This window comes from Anneissia japonica, unplaced genomic scaffold, assembly GCF_011630105.1.
Source record: "Anneissia japonica isolate Jap-2015-1 unplaced genomic scaffold, ASM1163010v1 scaffold287790_len634930_cov199, whole genome shotgun sequence".
In the NCBI taxonomy this organism is placed as follows: domain Eukaryota; kingdom Metazoa; phylum Echinodermata; class Crinoidea; order Comatulida; family Comatulidae; genus Anneissia; species Anneissia japonica.
Genome location: NW_022748191.1, coordinates 207087 through 227325, shown reverse-complemented (window position 1 = coordinate 227325; position 20239 = coordinate 207087). Strand labels below are relative to the sequence as shown.

Sequence of the window (20239 nt, the reverse complement as noted above, 5' to 3'; positions counted from 1 at the left end):
TTAGGTCAAAGGTTACCACAAATTTAACCCAACCTCTATTTTACGAATCCCCCGATTTACGTACGCCCTCTGGTCCCGTACCGTACGTAAAATCGAGGTTCTACTGTACTGTACTAGTACTATAATTAATGATAATTACTGTACTAGTACTATGATTAATGATAGTTACTGTACTAGTACTATGATTAATGATAATTACTGTACTAGTACTATGATTAATGATAGTTACTGTACTAGTACTATGATTAATGATAGTTACTGTACTAGTACTATGATTAATGATAGTTACTGTACTAGTACTATGATTAATGATAATTACTGTACTAGTACTATGATTAATGATAGTTACTATACTAGTACTATGATTAATGATAATTACTGTACTAGTACTATGATTAATGATAGTTACTGTACTAGTACTATGATTAATGATAGTTACTGTACTAGTACTGTGATTAATGATAGTTACTGTACTAGTACTGTGATTAATGATAGTTACTGTACTAGTGCTATGATTAATGATAGTTAACTGTACTAGTACTATGATGACTATTAAGTTAGTAGATTTTTTGATACAACATATTTTGTTAACTACTTGAATAGATTCATCAGACCATGGAGGTATTATACCTCCATGATCAGACATCATTATGGTATAAATAATTCAATATGGGTTTGGGAGAATGTTGGTTTCGGTTTTTTTTGCATTTATCCCTCTCCTATAGTACAGTTGAAGATTCAAGACCCAATTCATATCACTTGCTTCACCATTTACAAAAACATGACACTGGTTTATAGTGTGGCAGGATAATCATTTTGTAGAGTACAGTAGATTAAACACAGTTGTGGCATACTTTTAATCATAATTTAAACAAATGTTTTCAATGGAACATGTGAAACCATCTAAATACTAGTCAACATGAACAATGCATTACCTTGGACTGGCCTTGTACCACACTTTGTCTCAATAAAATAGGTCACAGTGTGTAAAAATAGGTCAACAGTTACAGTGTATGTGATGTGTTAGTATTTATAACAACTTGTAATATTCTTGGAAAACGGTTACAACTTCCTCTGTTCTTTTTTCCTCTACCAATAATTCATTTCTCTTGAATCGCTAACTCTATACTTCCGCATGAAAGATGGTATAACAAACGTTTACAATTATAATTAATTTCCCAATATTTTTATAGAGTGTCCACACACACTAGTAAAAAAAAAAAAAAAACTGAAAAAAAGAAAGGAAAGGAGGCCCTGTTTTTGGCTGTCACCAGGTGTTCCACATGAAGTTGTTATGATGGTAACACTAAATCTGAACTACAGTAGTGTATATCATTAGGCTGTTCCAGCAACCAGTAACTGATGTGCCCAATTGTTGGCTTTACAAATTGGATGATCCAAACACAAAATAATTATAATTTCCTTTATCATTTCTCTAGCAATTGAGTTTTATGTTTTGGTGTACATGAAATGAAAGTAATCCAAACTACAATATGAAAATCAGATTCAATTCACAGTTTCAATTCCAATACCACAAGTTTCACAAGTACCATAGAACAACAAGTAGCCAAGTCTTTACCTCAGCTTTTACACTGAATGATGATTGCTGTCAACGATTCTTAAAAGGGCGGTAATAAATGAAAACAAGATTATTATTCATTTTTAATTTTATAACTTGACCTTTTTGGCAATCATCCAATGGAGAAGGGCCATACAGTGTTCTAGGGTAGTTGTAAGACCTGGTGAAATGGGTATCATCGCCAACATATGTTTCCCATTTTTAGTATTTCCAGGGCCCCAGGTATTTTATACTATATAGAAATAGGGCACATTTTACAGAGTTAGGCCTACTATATGAGGGGTATGCTAGAATGTTTTAATTTTATATACAAAATATAACAAATATAAAGCTATTGTGTCAAAAAGATCACATTAAAAAGTAAAACAATACCTTCATGAATTACTGCATGAAAAAGTATTTGTTTTATTGTATATTTTGCTTGTGTTTTTTCTTAAGAGGTGGAGGTGTAGTATAGTTAATAGTATATTAAATTAATATTCATTTCCTTTATTTACAAACAATATTATATTAAAGGATGTCCACTGTTAGACATGAACAATAATAGTCAATAATAATAATAAACTCATAAGGACTAGCAGGTGGGCGGGGAACCTAAGTAAATTAAATGACCATAAGTAGTAGCCTTTAGGTTTGTTATGATATCCACACCCATGTAGCTTCACATACATTTACTGTACAAGATGCAAAGATGTACACAACAGTATATCCAGGTTATTTTATTAAGAAAACAAATTATACTGTGTATTGTGGAGTGCTACAAGATTGGATGCCTCTGCAGTTGAACAGGACACTGCAACTGAGTGACCTAAAAACATATTTATCAACTTTTTTTCATTGCACCTATTTTTCTTTTTTAGTTGTTTTATTATTATTTTTATTTAATATTGTTATTTATTTTTAAAATCATTGTAATTAATGTTTTTATTAGTACTATTTGTTTAAAATAATTATTTATTATTAATATTATTGTTGTTGCTAGTCGTTACATTTGCTTGATATACATTTGATTATTGATTGGTGATATACCTTGCAGTACAGTACTGTATTGAAAATGAGCTTTCAAAATCCAGGATCCAGTTGAATGCAGGGAGTGGCATAACAACCAATGTCATCAACATATTGTGCACTTGTGAATTACTACAGTACTGTACTTCATTCATTCTGAAGTTTACTGCCTCAACGCCTTGATTCCCATGAATACCCAGATTGTTTTGATATGCTTCAGTGATCACTGATTACCATATCTAGTAACATTTACTTCAGTACATGCAGTTACCATTGTGTGGCCTACTGTGTGTAGGATACCGGTTACAATATTATGGACTATAATATTACTGCTATACACATACATACAGTAATCTTATTCTTAGCCTTTTAAAGCTTACTGTACTATATCAGTATCTTGAGCTACAGTATTTTTATCTAACTTTATTTTGTTGAACCCTGACAAGTATTGATCTGTCCATTTATGTAATCAATAACTGGAATAACTAACCTAACTAAGTAATTATACAGCACAATACTAACTTGAAGCAATTTGGTAGAATCTTAAGAAGTATAACCTTGGTATAGTCAGTCTACTATATATAGCTATGCTCAAGGATGAGGCACATTTCTTAAAATATAACCAAATGTTACCATATTTATATAGATCAGAGCAAAGACATCATGACTAAAAGTTTGTGCAATACTAGTAGACGGGGTGGGGGAGGGGGACTTCGTTTCTATACAATTGCTACACTGTCGCTACAGTGTTTTAATAATAATAATAATGATGTTATATTTGTATAGCGCATACTGCACATTGCCCTAGATGCGCTTTATACAGAAATAATATAGGCCGACCTAGAAAATACAAATAACAATAAAATAATAAAAATAATAATCATAAAGCAATTTTAATCAATTTACAAAGATTTATTTCAATGCAGTTGTACTGCGTAGCAGTCCCCGACGCAATCAGAAAGGCTTCCCGATTCTGCTGACCAATCAGCTTCGCCGAAAGCTGCCGGCAATAGCGTGTAGCGATTGTTATGGACACCATGTTCAAAATTTTTCTTCTGCCTGTTACAGTATTACTTGCCATAATGGCCAATATAAAGGTCCCTGAATTACAAATTGCATGTATATTCATATGACATTGAAAATCAATATTATGAATACTGTATGTAAATATTAATGAAGCTATAATTAAACAAAATAACCTTTCTATTCACAAAGAGTAGCTAATCATCAGAGTAAAAATAAACAAAGGAATAATAATTATAAAATGTCACAGATCATCCACTTTTCTGTGCCGGTATTACCTGCATAGTTAAAAACAAACTAATTAGTCAAAATAATTAATACATTTATAAATGCTGCATAACCCTGTCTTGGTGGTTCAGCCCTTGCATATTAATAGGGATAATGGACTGGTAGTGATTATTATAGGCTCTGTATAATATTATATCATAATGCTCTTTGTAAATTGAGAAGGCCTATATGTATCGCACTACACAGGTGAACTGTGCATGGTATTGTTTACAAAACAAATGATAAAGATCTAGGATTCCTGGGTTCTAACCTGTCAAAATGTAATTACCTATATAATTGATGCCATTTGTATTTAAAGGAGCAGTATGTAAACTGTCTTCAATTAACAGCGTGATTATTGTATTTAAAGGGGCAGTTGGTATTCATCTTCTAATTAAAAACATATTTAATATTATATATAAATGAGCAGTATGCAAACTGTCTTCAATTAATGTATATTGTTTTTAAAGGGGCAGTTGGTATTTCATCTACAATTAAAAACATTTAAAGGGGTAGTATGCATACTGCCATCAATTGACAGCATGATATTGTATTTAAAGGGGCAGTTGGCATCTATCTTCAATTAACAGCTTGATATTAATGATACTATAGAGCAATTAGCATGGCTTCAGTCAACAGCCTGATATATAAATGTGGTGTTTGTTTTTAAAGTGGCAGTTAGCATCGATTAACATCATGATACAAGGCAATTATATTAAAGAAAGCAGTTTTGTATTTCTCTGATATAATAAGCAGGCTATGTATCCAGTAGAACACAGGTGGGCAAAGTGCGGCCCTCGGGCCGACCAATTTTTTTGCGGCCCACGAATATGAATTAAAAAGCCTATGTGTGCGGCCCGCCAAGCAACATTGGCTAGTAAACACCTGGTTTTTACAGCCCGACACCAATCATATGTAAAAAGTAATATTAAAAACTGGGAATAAAGTTGTGAGAAAGCAGTGCTTGGAGGTTTCTGAAAGTGCACTGGATTAAAGTTTGGGTGCGGCCTCAGTTTTAAATCAGAAAGTCATTTTGGCCCTCCGACCGATTTTTATGCCCACCCCTGCAGTAGACCTAAAAAAAGCAAGTACTACACAACCAACCCCTACAGACTCCTGTAACCAGAGGAGTTTTGGGGGTTCAGATGAACATCCCCCCCTTTTGAACAGTTTACTATTGTAGTGCTACTTTATCATAATCTTTTTCTATTAAAGAAACACTTCTAATTAAACTTGGCTATAGGAAATCTCCTTTACATGGAACCAGGTTATAAATAGGTTAAATGACACTTTAAACCCGACTGATGTTTTAAAAAAAAAAAAAAGAACATCTTACAGTAACCTTTTTTCAACATAATATTGAAACACATGCTATCATCACATACTCTACTGTACTAATGCATTGAACATACTACAGTGAGAACAATTTAGTTTACCGTTTGTATACAAAAACAGAGGGGTTCATGCAATTAGATACAATAATGTTTTATCATTAGCCAGCTGTTCAGGGTATTCTATCAAACTGTACCAACACGGCCTATATATAGTACCACAACTTCATTTTTACTTAGTAATAGTTTGCAATACACTTAAAATTAGCATTAACATTTACAATACAAAATTGCTAGTCATTCCTTATTAAGTACTTGATATGAAAATATGATTAGAAATAAAAAATCATATTTAATATAAAATAAACTAATTTTCTAAAACTACTGTAATTAATTCAAGAAATTTAAATGATAAGCTCACTATTATTGTATTGAAAATTAGGAATGAATTTTGACCTTTGTATTAGCACCAATTCCTATAAATAGAAATGACTGCTGGACAGGTAATCTCTCTAATGTCTATTAACGTGAGGCCTAAATAAACCTACAGTACACTAATATCACATCATATGTTGAAATTATGACTAGCCTGGCTATAAATAATAATGAATCATGGCGGTATACTCTTATAATCTTTCTAAAATTTATAGCTACAACATTGACAATAAAGGGGTACAATCAACAATAACAAGTATACTGTACAATTATAACAACCGCCATACAGTAATTTAAGTAAGCACAAAATATTTATTACGATTTACCACCCAGACATTGCCACAAATCTGGAATGGAAGGAAGAAGTGTAGAAACATCCTTAATAATAATCTTACCATTAAGGGCATTTTTGAGTTCCTAAAACTCTTTAGGTTGACTACTGTAAGTTGATCTTTTAAAATTTCAATTTTATTGAATAATTCAATTTTTCAGTATTTTTTGAAATAGGCCTCCACTTCAGATTTTAAATCTTGTACAATGTCTATTTTCATACTCATATACTGTAGACATGCATATAATGCTAGAAAAATATGATATTATCATGCTATGTCATATGTTGAGATATGTAAATACTGTACTTAAATTCATTTTTCAACAGAGATTAAGATGATGGTGACAAAGATGACTGATTTGAACTGGATCTCCTGAAAATATCTTGCCATGCATTCAACTGCAGGAATATTTGCTTTTGTTCATTAGTACCTTCAAACTCAATTTCTATCAAAGTTACTGACCTGGGCCAGATAAATAACAGCCCTGCACAAAAGGTCACAGTTCAGTTTGTTGCTTAGAACAATAGCAGCACAAGCGCAGGCAATAAATAAATTTATTTCTGGCTGCTGATCAAAAACTGCTGCAACAGCTTATGAGCCGGTCTGCTGGAGCTCACTATTGTATACCGGCCGGTGCCATCTCACTCATGATGTGAATAAAACATAATATTGATTGGAGATAACCTTTAATACAATGTGGTCTATTGTAAATATGCTTATGATTTTGACCTTCCAACTTCTGATGTTAATTGGGGTTAAGTTCAAGATTTTATTGTGTTTAATACTGTACAATACTAACTATTCAAAATGTTGAATCTCTATGGTTGAATTGACATTACATATGCCAATCTAGAGAGCGTGACTTGTTATCATTTTACCAATATTATCATGTTTACTTATAAAAGCAACTATGTTTAAATTCAGTACTATTTGCATAAAACAACAACATAGTTGCCAACTTTTAAAAAGAAAAAAACCTGTGAGAACTTGCGTTGCGTAGCAATGCACCACTGCCTGGTGGCTGCTGTCTGTACATGGAGAATCCCCTTGAATCTCACGCAATCTGGGCATTTTTACTACTGATTTGATTGATCTTGGACACTAAATTAAGTCAAGTGAATGTATGTAAACTTAATAAAACCAAAAAGTTATACAATACTGTAAACTTAGGATGAGTACCCGACAGTTGCTTGGTGTAAAATTAAAACATTTCTTACACTTACAGACTAATTTTTTTCATGAATCACCATGTACAGACAGTACTTTCATGTGGAAAACAGATTTATAAAAAAACAAACAAACCATGCGCGGTGTATTACTCCGTAATAAAAGCACACTGACGGCAGCGGGCGATTCCAACTCCGAGTGTACTGGGCTTGCACTATAGCCTAGGCTTACTCTTTGCTACACTATAAACACTACAGATGAATGGCAAATGATCTATTTATTGCATATTACTGTATATGCCTTTCGCAAATCATTATTTATTAGTTTAAAAATCTTGATCCGTGAGTAACCTTGAATTCCGTGAGTTTTTGTTTATCCGTAGTAAAACTGGCAAATGATAAATTATCCGTGAGTCTCGCGGTAAGCCGTATAAATTGACAACTATGCAACAACAAATATCCATTCACGGAATTGGATGATTAAATCAAAATTCAATTCATAAAGTCAACATAATATATCATATATGTTAATAATTTATGAATCACAAAGAGCTATTAATTATACATCAAAGAAGGTTCATGCATATATCAGTAACCTAGCATAATGTATATACAGTATATTGATATCTAATATAATTGTTGGAAGCAGTTTGCCGCAGTGGAAATGGTTCGGTATCCCAACCTCGAGGTCGGAGTTCCAATACTTTGCTGTGCATTTCGCTTGCGTCCTTGAGCAAGGCACTTTATCTACATTGCTTCAGTTTCCCAGCTGTGTCAATGGGTACCAGTAAATTGCTGGGAGTAACCTGCGGTGGACCAGTCTCCCACCCAGGGGGAGCATCACACTCTCATCCGCTTCATGCTACAGAAACTGGGAATAAGCTCCAGCCCTGTGACCCTCATGGCTCAGCAAGGATTTACTATAATATAATTGTTAACTAGTACCTGAAACTTAAAATATACTGTAGTTAACACCATCACAGAGATTCCGAAACTTGGCTTCGCTCAATTTGACTGAAGGGCCTACCACATTGTAGTTTCTTATATTTTAAACTACAGGTACTGTAACTTAATTCAATTATTTTGTTGTATGTTTTCACACTGATTTTTATTCTAAATAAAATTCCAAATTCAGCTTCCAGGAGACCTTTGTTTTCCTAATATTTTTTACAATATTTTATATTGGCAATATGACCTTGTAGAAAACAGCCACTGGGTGAGCCAACTGAGTGTTTAAATACAGTGTTATTGAGTAATACTCAGACTTTGAAGATCAGAAGTGATATACAAACTAACAACTGCAGTACATTTCACAAACCTTATGATGCTATTTATACACACAGTAATGCAGGCATTGGGGTGTACATGCTATTAAATGAAAGTGAAAGAACTACATTATGACTGTAGTACAATATTAAATTTCACAATGTTGTTGTTATTCCTGTCACCTACCTTAATTTTTTTTGGTGGGGTATTTTCTTCCACTTCAAACTCAGCTCCGCAGTCAAACACATCAATACCCTCGTCCAGAGACAAACTGAACACCTGTGGAGGTGGGCCAAATGCAGGTTCCACAAGCGACCGACTACCACCATCAAATGCCATCTTTTCTGTGGCTGCTTGTGGACTTTCCCGGTCACTGTTAGATGAGGCTGATGGGGAAGGGATCCATCTGGTGTTATCAAAACTAAACCGTCCACTTGATGAGGAACCAAGGCTGCTTGGAGGGGCATTAGTGTTAGTAGCGGGAGACCAAGATGAAGAGAGGCTGTGCCTTGCTGGGCTGGATGGGCTTGATGGACAGCGCTCACCGACTGAAATTTTAATGAAATTGAAATTTGTCAACTTCACAGAGATGTTTATAGTTGGGAAGGGTTTTTGTGGGGGAATTTAAATTGAGGGAAGCATTTAATCTTGGGTGGGGGGCCCTTTCTAAGGCACATAAAAACTAAACCTGTTAATCTATTGATGTGTGAATGTATGAGGTTTTATGTTATATATTTAACAATTAGGTCATGTGGAAGAAGGAATGCCCTTTTTTATGTACCTCCCATCATACAGTAGCTATGGTGACTACTGAACACTTACAATAAATTGTTGGTAGTCATAACTAACAACAAACAACACAGGGAAGTTTATTGCACTTTCTAACTTCATCTCTAATGGTTTCTACTTAACCCTGACCTTAATATTTTGTACTTAAAGGCTGGTAAGAAACATCACCAGACTTTATCAAAACTTCAAATATTGTAATTAGCTGTAATTGACCTTGTTGATAACACTGTCCACTTGCAGTTTCATGGCCTCCATAATCAGGGTATAAATAAACAAAGTGCAATGATTGGGATACATTTGTAAGCACACTGGCATGTGCCTGTACTGTACTGTATTTTGCATTTCATAAACGTGTACTTTCAGATCAAACAATGGCATTTGCCTGGTGTAATATAACTTGTCTGGACTTGTCCAAACAATGGTTTACAACAAAGATAATGCTACAAAAATGGATTCAAAAACCCATAAATCAATTATGAACCTGTATGTTGAGCTTAAGCAAAAAAAAAAATTAATGAAGGCTATTAATAGTAAAAATTCGACTACATAATTCCTAAACAAATATTTGCATTCATTAAATTGGGTGACAGACAGTTTATAAATTTATTTAGCATAACATATTTAAATGTGCTAAGCCGAGACTTTTAAAATTATTTTACAAACTTATCTTTTTAAAGATCGTCAGAGGGCAGAAAAAAAAAAAGGGTTTTTTTTTATTATTTAGGATATGGTTTTGCCAAAATCATCCAGACGGAGGAGAAAATAAAAATAAAATTTTATTGTTGAATGCAAACAGTGTAGAAAATTATATAATTAGGAAGAAATATTATACGGTACATCTTATTTTAGGAAATTTTTAAAGGCAGCGGCTTGCTAACACAAATAAAGAAAATTTCCATTTTTCCGTGGTGGGAGGTGCGATAATTGGCCAAAAATAAAATTTTTGGCCAACTATTGGCGGGTGGTGGGTTCGCTTAAAACAAGGTATAAAAAGTCTTGCCTAAAACTGATTAGTTTTGATCTGTGCCTTTTGGAAGTATTGAAGGAAAGTCAAATTTTTCACACTGATTTAAAAAGAAGGCCTCTTGCAGATTACCTCCATTCCTGAATCCTGGACTACATGATAGCGAGGTCAGCACCATAGCAGCCATCACGTCCTCCATTGTGGGTTCTTCATCTATTTTTGGTGCCTTGGGACTACAGCATATAAAAAATAGATATTTATTTTCATTAGTACAGTAGCAGGCATACTTATAATAATTCTTAAAAATTATAATCTGAATGAATCTATCAGGATAAAATCAATTAAATGCCAATTTGTTTTTATAAGCGCCGCACTGAACCCTCCAAAAATTTTATAATTTGTTTGAGCATTTACGGTATGTAGCTTACACTGTATAAATCTTGTTTTCGAAATAGAGTATATTATTATAAATTACATATGCAACCAGAAAAGTAGTTGTTTCATTAAATATTATTTAATTACATCAGTATCATCATAGGACCTCCATTTCAGTCTTCAAAATTTATTCTGAAATTAATTAGGCCTATGCATATTGAATAGATACATAATATGTAGTTGTATACATAATTGATTCTTGACTTAATTACTATCTATTATCACCACCGATATTAATGAAAAGTCATAGTTGAGTCCAGAAATCCAGCTCTACGGAAACTAAAGCAATTGAGCACATGCTAACTGCAAGAGAAAAACAAACCGGCCGGCGCCCACAGCTTAGCCTGATTTGTTATGCTTGAATAATCGCAAAACGCAACACAAGTCAGCATTCTATTCTCTCGAGGCTTGTCACTGAGGAGATCGGCCTCGTGCATTACCATACAATGGATCGAAGTTGAAACGAAGCCAAGGTTGCTGTACAGTTGACAGCACTGCCATCAAAACAAACCCTGCTGTGACGTTCATGAAAATCAACGCCATTTGGAAATACCCTGGCTACACTGCACTAACAGCCACCAGTGAATTACCTCTTTTTATACCCTTATCGTTTAAACTTCAAGAATTTTTATTTATATTTTGTATAATAAAGACGGTTATTTAGGATAAGGATAATTTATGGTAAAAACATTATTCTTCGTTCTTAACTGGGGCGATCAGAAAGAAAATGTTAACGGTATGGTACTCAATCCTGACTCAATTACATTAGTTAGGGATAGGATGATAAGCTGACGTCAGCTCGTACTTATTTGTCGAAACATTGGCAATATTCCAATTTCCAGACTTCTTTTTGCTGACAACATCAATATCACCTGATTATAATATCCAAAACCAATTAATTCCAAACATGTTGCTATATTATGACGCAATAACCTTTTTGTACAACCGGGATTTTTTCAAGCTGCCGTCACAGATCACATCATAACTTTTTTTGTTGACAAAAACCTTAATGGTTAAAAAAAAGCCACTAAATTAAGCACAATTATAGCCAGATTTTTGCATACCAAATCGGCTTGTCAAATTATTAAATGTTTTTGACATTATATTCTTCCGGCCGGGCCAACGTTCATGATATTCTACTTACCTGCTTGGAACATCAATGGTACTCGACACATGGCGCTTTTTGGTTTCGGCAACGGATATGTCCGCTAATTTCGAATAGTCGGTATCATTTGACACCAAGCGGGCAGATTTCCTGCTCTCTAGCAACCTCACATCGTCCAATTTCACTTTTATCATCGTCTCGTCCTCATCCTTCAAAACAATCAACACTTCATTCGTTTGTTTTCGGTGTTTCTGAACAACACCTGCAATTTCGCGCCCGTTATATGTGGTGAATACGGTCTGATTGAATTTTAAATGAACTTTCGATACAGGCTGGAAACATGGACCCACAATATCAACATCTCGATATGTCCTGGCATAACCATCTTCAAAGTGGATAGTATACACTGTTTCACTACCAGCTCGAGATTTAATGTCCTTTATAACGCCAGGATAGAAAATACCATCTTGCCACGGTGCTGCCACTCTAGTGCCAACGATGGAGCGTTTTGCCATCCTTCTAGAACCGTACATGTTTTCCACTCTTTAAAAAAAGTAACAACTGCTGTTACAAAATATATATTTCATCTACAGTCAATAGATTCCGATTCATTGAAGAATGTTATAATGTATTTCCAAGTCACAATTCAGATGCAAAAATACTCAAAATACACCCAAAGTACAGTACACACCGTTTATGTTATCGTTCAGAAATTTTCCTCTTCGCGCTTGACAACAAGCGGCTTCGCCGGTAAATCTAATCGTGTGTTTGTTTTCATTTTTGCAATAGGCGGAGTTATGTACGTACGGCGCTTATACAGTCAAACCTCATTCTAATTGGTTATTTTCCCACACACGCTTTACAGCCATTGGCTAATCGTAATTGATTGATAGCCAAGATATAAACAGGAAGTAATTACAGCGGTCACATGCTCGCGAGGTTTCTTTTGTTATTATGGTTTCAGATTATTATGTACGTCAAAAACACAACTCAAAATCACTCGATACCTGTGAATTGAGATAAAAACGTACTAGTCCTATAACTATAATTGTAATTATAATGAAAACGTGAACATATAATAGGAGTTGAAGAGTACGATACTGCCAAAAAGCATGTACAGTATTTTCGTTTTGTGCTAACCCGAGTCCGGTAAATCGATATAATTATTAAAGAGGTGAATGCCCTTATTACTCAGCTGTGTGGCGCTGTTTGGTTATAAAATTGGCTGTTGTAGATGGTCGTAGTAATTGCTATGTCCATGCATGGTCCGTGTATGGTACACCTTTTTTCTAAACATTGACTGCCAGCGAAAGCTTGTTGAATAAATAACATCTAAGTTTAGTCTCAGAGTGCTGCCTTTTAATTACCTTTTTCTATGTGATAGATTTAAATGCTATTGCAATCTATCTAAAGGGAGTTACGTCAATGCATGGATTAAATAGAAGTGTTTGTGCAGTACTGTACTATATTGAATAATTCCTCCATGGTTATCAAATTGTTTCGTAATTCAACGCAGTGGCGTAACGACTTTGCGCTCTCATGCGGCGGTCCGCAGGGCCCCCGAATTCTAGGGGCCCCAAGGGTCCCTACCCATGGGTTCCTCGATCTAGTACCCTGACTAAAAAGGACTTTGTTGATAAATAATACCATAATGTATCTCTGAAATCGACTGTAGGGCATATATTATAACGATTAAATAGAAGGGGGGGGGTCCGTCGACCTCTCGGCCCGGGACCCCACCAAGTTTGTCAAAAATGGTGATAAAAAGAAAATTACATTCACAATTTTAAGTCTGTGAGTGCCATTTCCGGCCATCTAGACGTGCCATAATAATACATTTTCTTATCTCAGTCCTGCAAGGGCAACAGCATAATGTGTGCCTGAAATCGATTGTAAGACATATCATATTATATCCAGTGGCGGAATAAAGAGTGAGGGGGCGGGGAGCTGCCGGCCCAGGGCCCCACTAAATTTGTCAAAATATTTTTTAACTGGAGATAAAAAAAAGTATATTCACAATTTTATGTCTGTGAAATGCCATTTCCGGCCATCTGAAGGTGCCAAATTCATAAATTTTCTTACCTACGCCCCAACCATGGTGGGCTGGTGGTATAGACTCAACTGTGAAAGTCCCTCCCTGGCCTCAATCTTCTGGATCCATATTACATCATTTATTCGTCGTTAAAAACATTTAGAATAATACGGTACACATCTAAAATCCCAGAATGGAATTGGTGACTGGGACCCAAAAAGAGTCCCCAGTTTCAGAAATACACAGGGCCCCGACCCTATCGTTACGCCACTGAATCAACGTTGGTGTTTCATATTTTCAACAAAACAATAAACAATAATATTGATGACGATGATGATAATGATATGATTATGATGAACTTGATGACGGCGATAATGATGTCTAATGATGATATTTTGATGGAAATGAGGATGAGGATGACGCCGATGGCAGTGGCGTCACACTCGGGCGCTGACGGGAGCGGAGCGCCAGGACCCCCCGGCGCGAGGGCCCCGACAATTGTAGTCTTAAAAAAAATAATATAAACTATAATACCATAGTTTCATTCAATGGGCCCAGTCAGTTTTAACGCTCGCTTATTAGGTAAGGTCACAGTCAGCGCCAGGGCCCCAGAAACTCCGTGACGCCACTGGTGACATTATAATTAAAAGTAGATCAATCCAATGCCAACATCATGTCGATGGCTATCATTTTTTTGTAAAGATGGTTAATTGATAGTACCAATATCACTGATAATGATAATGGCCAAATTCGACTGCGGTACGTTTCTTTGAGAACTATTTGTTTGTACATGTAGGCCTATTTTCATTCGACTATAGTTCGTAGAATCACGGAGGCCTATATACAAGGTGGAATATACTCCGCTGTGACTGGATACACGAGCGAAAAAAGTGCGTTATTTTGTAATAAGTTTTACTCGTGACCAAAATACTGAAATGTCCGATTGGTCACTTAGCGAAAACCCTTAGTTGTTAACAACTCCCTGGTGGGGGTAACTATATACTTAAAAAAAAATAGGCTCCCAGCGCAAGCGCGTGCCTACTGCTTGACATACTTTTTTGGCTACTTTTAGCTCATCCATGCTTCCTGCTTTGGCAATTCACTTCAATAACTGCACAAGTATTACCAGATAATTGACTTCCAGTGAACTTTCTAGAACTGGTCTTATGCAGCATTCCATTACGTTTTGTAAACTTTTAATATTTATCTTCAGCTTATGACCCATCCGAGCCCATCATTCCTCCACCGGATTTAGCCTCTACTCTTACAAGCTCAATTGCCAGGCGATAGCAAAGTGTCTACTTTCCCCTGATGCTTTCCCCTGATGGGCCAGTAGATACAAAGAAGGATAAATATTTCTTGTTCCTACCAATGGCCTAATTAAATCATGTTGTCCTCATTTGGATACTCTTTAGGTCTTCGTTGAGTTTATCTTAAATTATTTGGTACTGCTATCTATCAATTCAAATGTGTCGTAAATTAAATGGTGACTTGCTCTTGCGGTTTTATTCAGCTTGTATTAATCCTTGTACAACACTCGTCCCAAACTCCACAAACTTCCAATATGATAATTAAGTTATTTTCCGTTCAAGTTAAAAATGCACAATGCAAAATGTCACATCTCGGAAGCCTGTCACACATTCTGCTCTGTGACTACTGCACCGTTTAACAGGGGATTTTTTAAGCAACTCCCTTGTTCAACCGGTTATTACTATTAGAACGTTATCCGCATAAAATCGCTTGCATACAACATAAACATCAAGTTCAGTGCCCGTCAGAACTTCAACATGTAAGCTTACGTGCTTTCGCACATGGTGTGCCTTTGGTAAATCAAGGACTTATAAATGTACCACTTAAGTCCTTGGATAAATTACATGTTTATTGGCACGTGTGCATTATAGCTTGCGTCCATACTGTGCCAAAATTGTCCATACAGTATAAGCATAGAGAAATTTCTCTATGGTACAAGCATGGAGGAAATATTTCCTCCATGGTACAAGCATGGAGAAAATAACAAGTAACTGTTTCTGCATGTTATTGAGCGGTTTAATGATATAAATTTTTATAAATCGTGTTTTAACATGCGGCATCCGCAATGGCTATGCTGACGTGCATTTGACTTATGTTCATTTATTGTGTACTCACCATTTGCTCTAAGACTTCAATTAGGCAATATGATTAAGTAAATCCGGGAGTTGAGAGTTTGTGTTACACGTTCATTAATTGCTGTACAGGCCTACATTTATATGCATTTCTAATGCATACGCCTATTCATTTGGTGTCCCGTCTGATCGACAACTTGAGCAGAGGTGTTTTTTTCATTGAGAACTAAACCCGAGTTGTCATGGAATATTATTGGATGGGATTTCTGTACATTCGATTAATATCCCTTCTCCCTCTCACACAAAACAAGTTCAACGACCATTAAGCAGGGCTGCGAATCTTCGCTGCCCGGGCCCATCCGTTGTGGGTCTGGGGGAGGGCGCCTAGGGCCCAGTGGGATCGGGGGGGGGGGACTGACCTCTTCCCCCTCCCCTGCACCTGGAAAGTACGGCCTTTTAACGGATTAGAGGACTAATTTAATCGATAGTGCCCCTAATTTCACCCGGTCATAAAAAATAAAATATAGAAACATGAAAAGTAAAGGCATCCTTCCTTTTATTCAAACGTGCTGAAAGACCCAGTGTTCATAACAGGTACGGTACGGTATCAAAGTTTACAGTGGCAGATCCAGGAATTTATAACAGAGGGAGCCCAGAAGACTTTCACAGATAGATGGACGGTCTAACCTCAGCCCCACGATGGTTCGGGGGCTGATGCAAGAAAACTATGATTATGGGACCTCTTCTGGACGGCCGGAAATGGCACTCTTAGACTTAAATTTGAGTAGTATTTTCTTTTCCTCAATTTTTGTTAAATTGTGAAAAATTTAGGGGTTGGGGGCCGGGCCTCCCCTTAAATCCGACTGGTTTATATTAATTCAGTATTTATTTGATAATCGAATCTCTATCAGGTCCATTTGTATTTTCTAACTTGGATGTATATTGACGATTAAATATTAATTAATAACACAAAGAATTTACTATTTGATATTTTGTAAACATTAAAACTCTAGAGCAGAAGAAGTCATGAAAATATTCATGAAAAAGAATTAGAAGCGATTAATTACCAGCTTTCATCGATTTACAATTTTCGTGGGGAAAACACATGAATGATACTAGATAAATGTATAATGTTAATAATTTTTAATTATCTTAAATATTTTTGACCTAATTATCCCTTTCCCCGGTTGCCCCGTCCTCTCGGCGCCATTGCAATTAAGAATGTTGGATGGTGACACTTCGTGTCAAATCCTCGTGCGTAAAAGTGTGCGGTGGTTTGAGTTGAGTAATAAACTTTAAAAGACGAGAAAAGGAAATGTATAACAATTAATCAATAAGATCGCGACTTGCTTACGTCTCTTCGGAGAAACCATTTCGTAATCTTAATCTGCATGATTGTGAAAGGAAAACCCCCCCCCCATCAAATAAAATGATGTCAGAAGCTATTTTCAATATGAGTCGTTATTGTAGAGTGTGACTGGATTCCGTTCCTGAAGTAATCCTATCCATCTCACGATGTTTTTGATTTATTTATTACTTTACAATCAGGATCAGTACACTACAACAATGAGAGGTGGTATATAGTTGCCTCAGACAGTATTAAACGTACATATTGAAATTTATAATTACTCCAAATAGTTTATTTCAGTATAATTCTCACAACAAAGATTACCAACAGTACTATTAAATGTACAAATTTAAAACAAATATATATAATTACAGAATTTGTATCTAGTAAGTGCAATAGTTATTTTCAAGTCTCAAGATTTAAACAAAATGACCAAAATGACCAGCCACGACTGACCTTATGAGAAACTAAAAAATAAGTTTACAAAATGTAAATAAATAGACGAAGCACCTCAAAAAACACCTTTTATAAACTCTGTAGATGTATATGTAGAACTGGACAACTCAATGGGAGTTTGTGTCAATGGACGTAAATGACACCGGCTTTAGCGGCTCAAAGTCGGAGGACCGATTTTAGTAGTCCGGCGGACCGATTTTGGCGGCCAAAATCTGTCCGCCGGACAGATACCCAGATAGCTACCCAGATAGATAATCATCTCGTCATGTCGACATCCTATAGAAAAGATCTCGTCAACTTATTATCTCTTCTACTGGTTGTAGACATGATGAGATCAGGAACTTGTCATCTGAACATCTGGGTGGCACTTGTAAGCTTCCATAGAGTTCTAATACCCCCTTACAATACTGTTATAACATACACGCACACAGTAGGCCTACTACCGTACCGAATAACTATTTCTTTTTTTGCTTAGTAATGTTTCTAAAACAAATTAAAACACAAATTAACTAAAAATAATAATAATAATAATAATAATAATAATAATAATAATAATAATAATAATAATGATAATGATAATGATAATAATAATAATAATAATCATAATAATAATATTGATAATAATAATAATAATAATAATAATAATAGTTATTATTACTTTTTGTTATAAATAATTTTCTTTATTAATGCAAAAAAAAGAATAGAAATATTTATTTACAAAATAAAATATATCACTATTAATAAAACCTCCATATCTGTATAAAAATAATATAAAATTAAAATTTTGTTCTTTTGATCATTTATACAAAATGGCTCTTTGGATCTTACAATTAACTCCCTGTTATAACCATAGGACTCTTAAAAAACTATGTCTACATACAGTAAGCAATCATTCTATTGAATTGATTCGACAAACTCAAATAAAAACAGAGAGGGCGCAACGTAAGTTAGATGCCGTATGAGACTATCTTGAACTATGAACTGGTTGGGCTAAAATCTAATTTCGTGGCCGGGGCTACTAGTAGGGCCTATTAGTTAATAGGTCCATAGTATTAGTAACTACGTTGTAAGTACAAATTACATATTTGCATTGAATCTTACTTCAACGTATCAAACAATTTATAAAATAAACAATATGAAAGTGGAAATTCCATTGGAAAATCCTACATGTGTGGGAATAACCATGCTATATACTGACAGACATCGCGTGATTTACTGAAATGGTCACGCAATAGTTTTTCACGCTAGAAACCACATTTTACCTTTAACTGTACAGTATTTCATTATTATTTTAATCTATTTTATTTTATATATGCCTAGTAATCACATGCTATACTGGTAGTCAATTATTTGTCTGTTATTCCATTGGTCCACAGTGAGTTTTCACTCATCGGCTTTTGTAATCTCTGAATTGATTTATAGGCTCTACTGTTCTGGAATGATGGTTAATTATAATATTATGTTGATTACATTTCGGCTATCTCTTCTTCTTTACTTCTGCCACTCGCTTTCATAATATAGGTGTCCTATAGGCAAATATCTTCATAAGAAAATCTAATAACTCAGTTTAGGCAGGCAATAATAGGATTCCGGTATCAAATTAGAAGGTCTGTTTTGCATTAAGTACACTTTTTTGTTTGAATACGATTCATTGTTTAAAATACAGTATTGTAAATTAAGTAAGCACCTTTTTTGTTTCCGTAAGTCTAGGATATTGCAAGAGAGGAAATTCTTAACGGTTTCCTCATAATTTAAGAATAGCGGTAAAGTAAACAAAACTTTCTAATTGCAGATAACAACTGATCATGCACGAATAACGATTCATTCTTTAAAATACAATATTGCAAATTAAGTAAGCACTTTTTTTGTTTCCCTAAGTTTAAGATACTACAAGAGAGGAAATTCTTACCGGTCCTCATAATTTAAGAATACTGTAGCGGTAAAGTAAACAAAACCTCCCAATTGCTTTCTCCAAAGCACAACTGATCACGCCTCAGAACGCCTCAAATGTTATTTTCGGGCGTCTAGAACACGACATTTTCGAGGGGGCATGCCCCCGGACCCCCCTTTTGGACATCTCTGGATCCGCCCCTGATATAAGACTATCAAAGCGAGGTTGACTTACAAGCAACCAAGTACATTGCTTTAGTTGACTCCACAAAAAAATGAAGAAAGGTTTTGCAAAATCATCATTTTTTGTCCACTTCAGAGGGGAGGGAGGAGGTAGCGAAAAAGAGGACTGCATGTTTGTACATTTGTGAAAATGTTGATAATTGTGAACGAACCCTTAGTAAAAACTAATTATATATAATAATGATGCCATGGGATTCTAAGATCAAACCTGATGTAACAATAAATTGCAGTTTAAATGCTAGCTACCGCATTGTTTGTTAACATAAATTTTGTAGAAGGTAAGCATTCTAGCTTTTTCTAGGCGGCTGATAGGCCTATTCATAGCCCTCTAATACATGAAATTAATATCATGCTTTATTATTAGCCAAATCGTACTACAAAAAGATCATGTTCTGTAATATATAGGATTAATTGGGGAAGGTAGTTAAGTCACATCTCAAAGCCTTACTCCGGAGGGAAAATGTAAAA

General features: G+C 35.1%; 2 protein-coding genes across 4 annotated transcripts in view; one reads left to right on the top strand and one right to left on the bottom strand.

The window, feature by feature from the left end:
- LOC117120700 overlaps positions 1-6894 on the top strand; it is a 35512-nt gene extending 28618 nt beyond the window's left edge. For all 3 annotated transcript variants that reach the window (XM_033265739.1, XM_033265738.1, XM_033265740.1), the window contains one exon: positions 6302-6894. The gene's annotated coding sequence lies outside the window, so the exon portion shown is untranslated. The remainder of the gene's footprint in view (positions 1-6301) is intronic.
- LOC117120701 (zinc finger protein 704-like) overlaps positions 1-12560 on the bottom strand; it is a 24593-nt gene extending 12033 nt beyond the window's left edge. Inside the window, exons 1-3 of the mRNA XM_033265741.1 lie at positions 11740-12560; positions 10293-10393; positions 8594-8955 (exon numbers count right to left, since the gene is read on the bottom strand). Coding sequence (XP_033121632.1) covers positions 8594-8955; positions 10293-10393; positions 11740-12233 — 957 coding nt within the window. The 5' untranslated portion in view covers positions 12234-12560. The remainder of the gene's footprint in view (positions 1-8593; positions 8956-10292; positions 10394-11739) is intronic.
- Positions 12561-20239: the final 7679 nt, after the last annotated feature.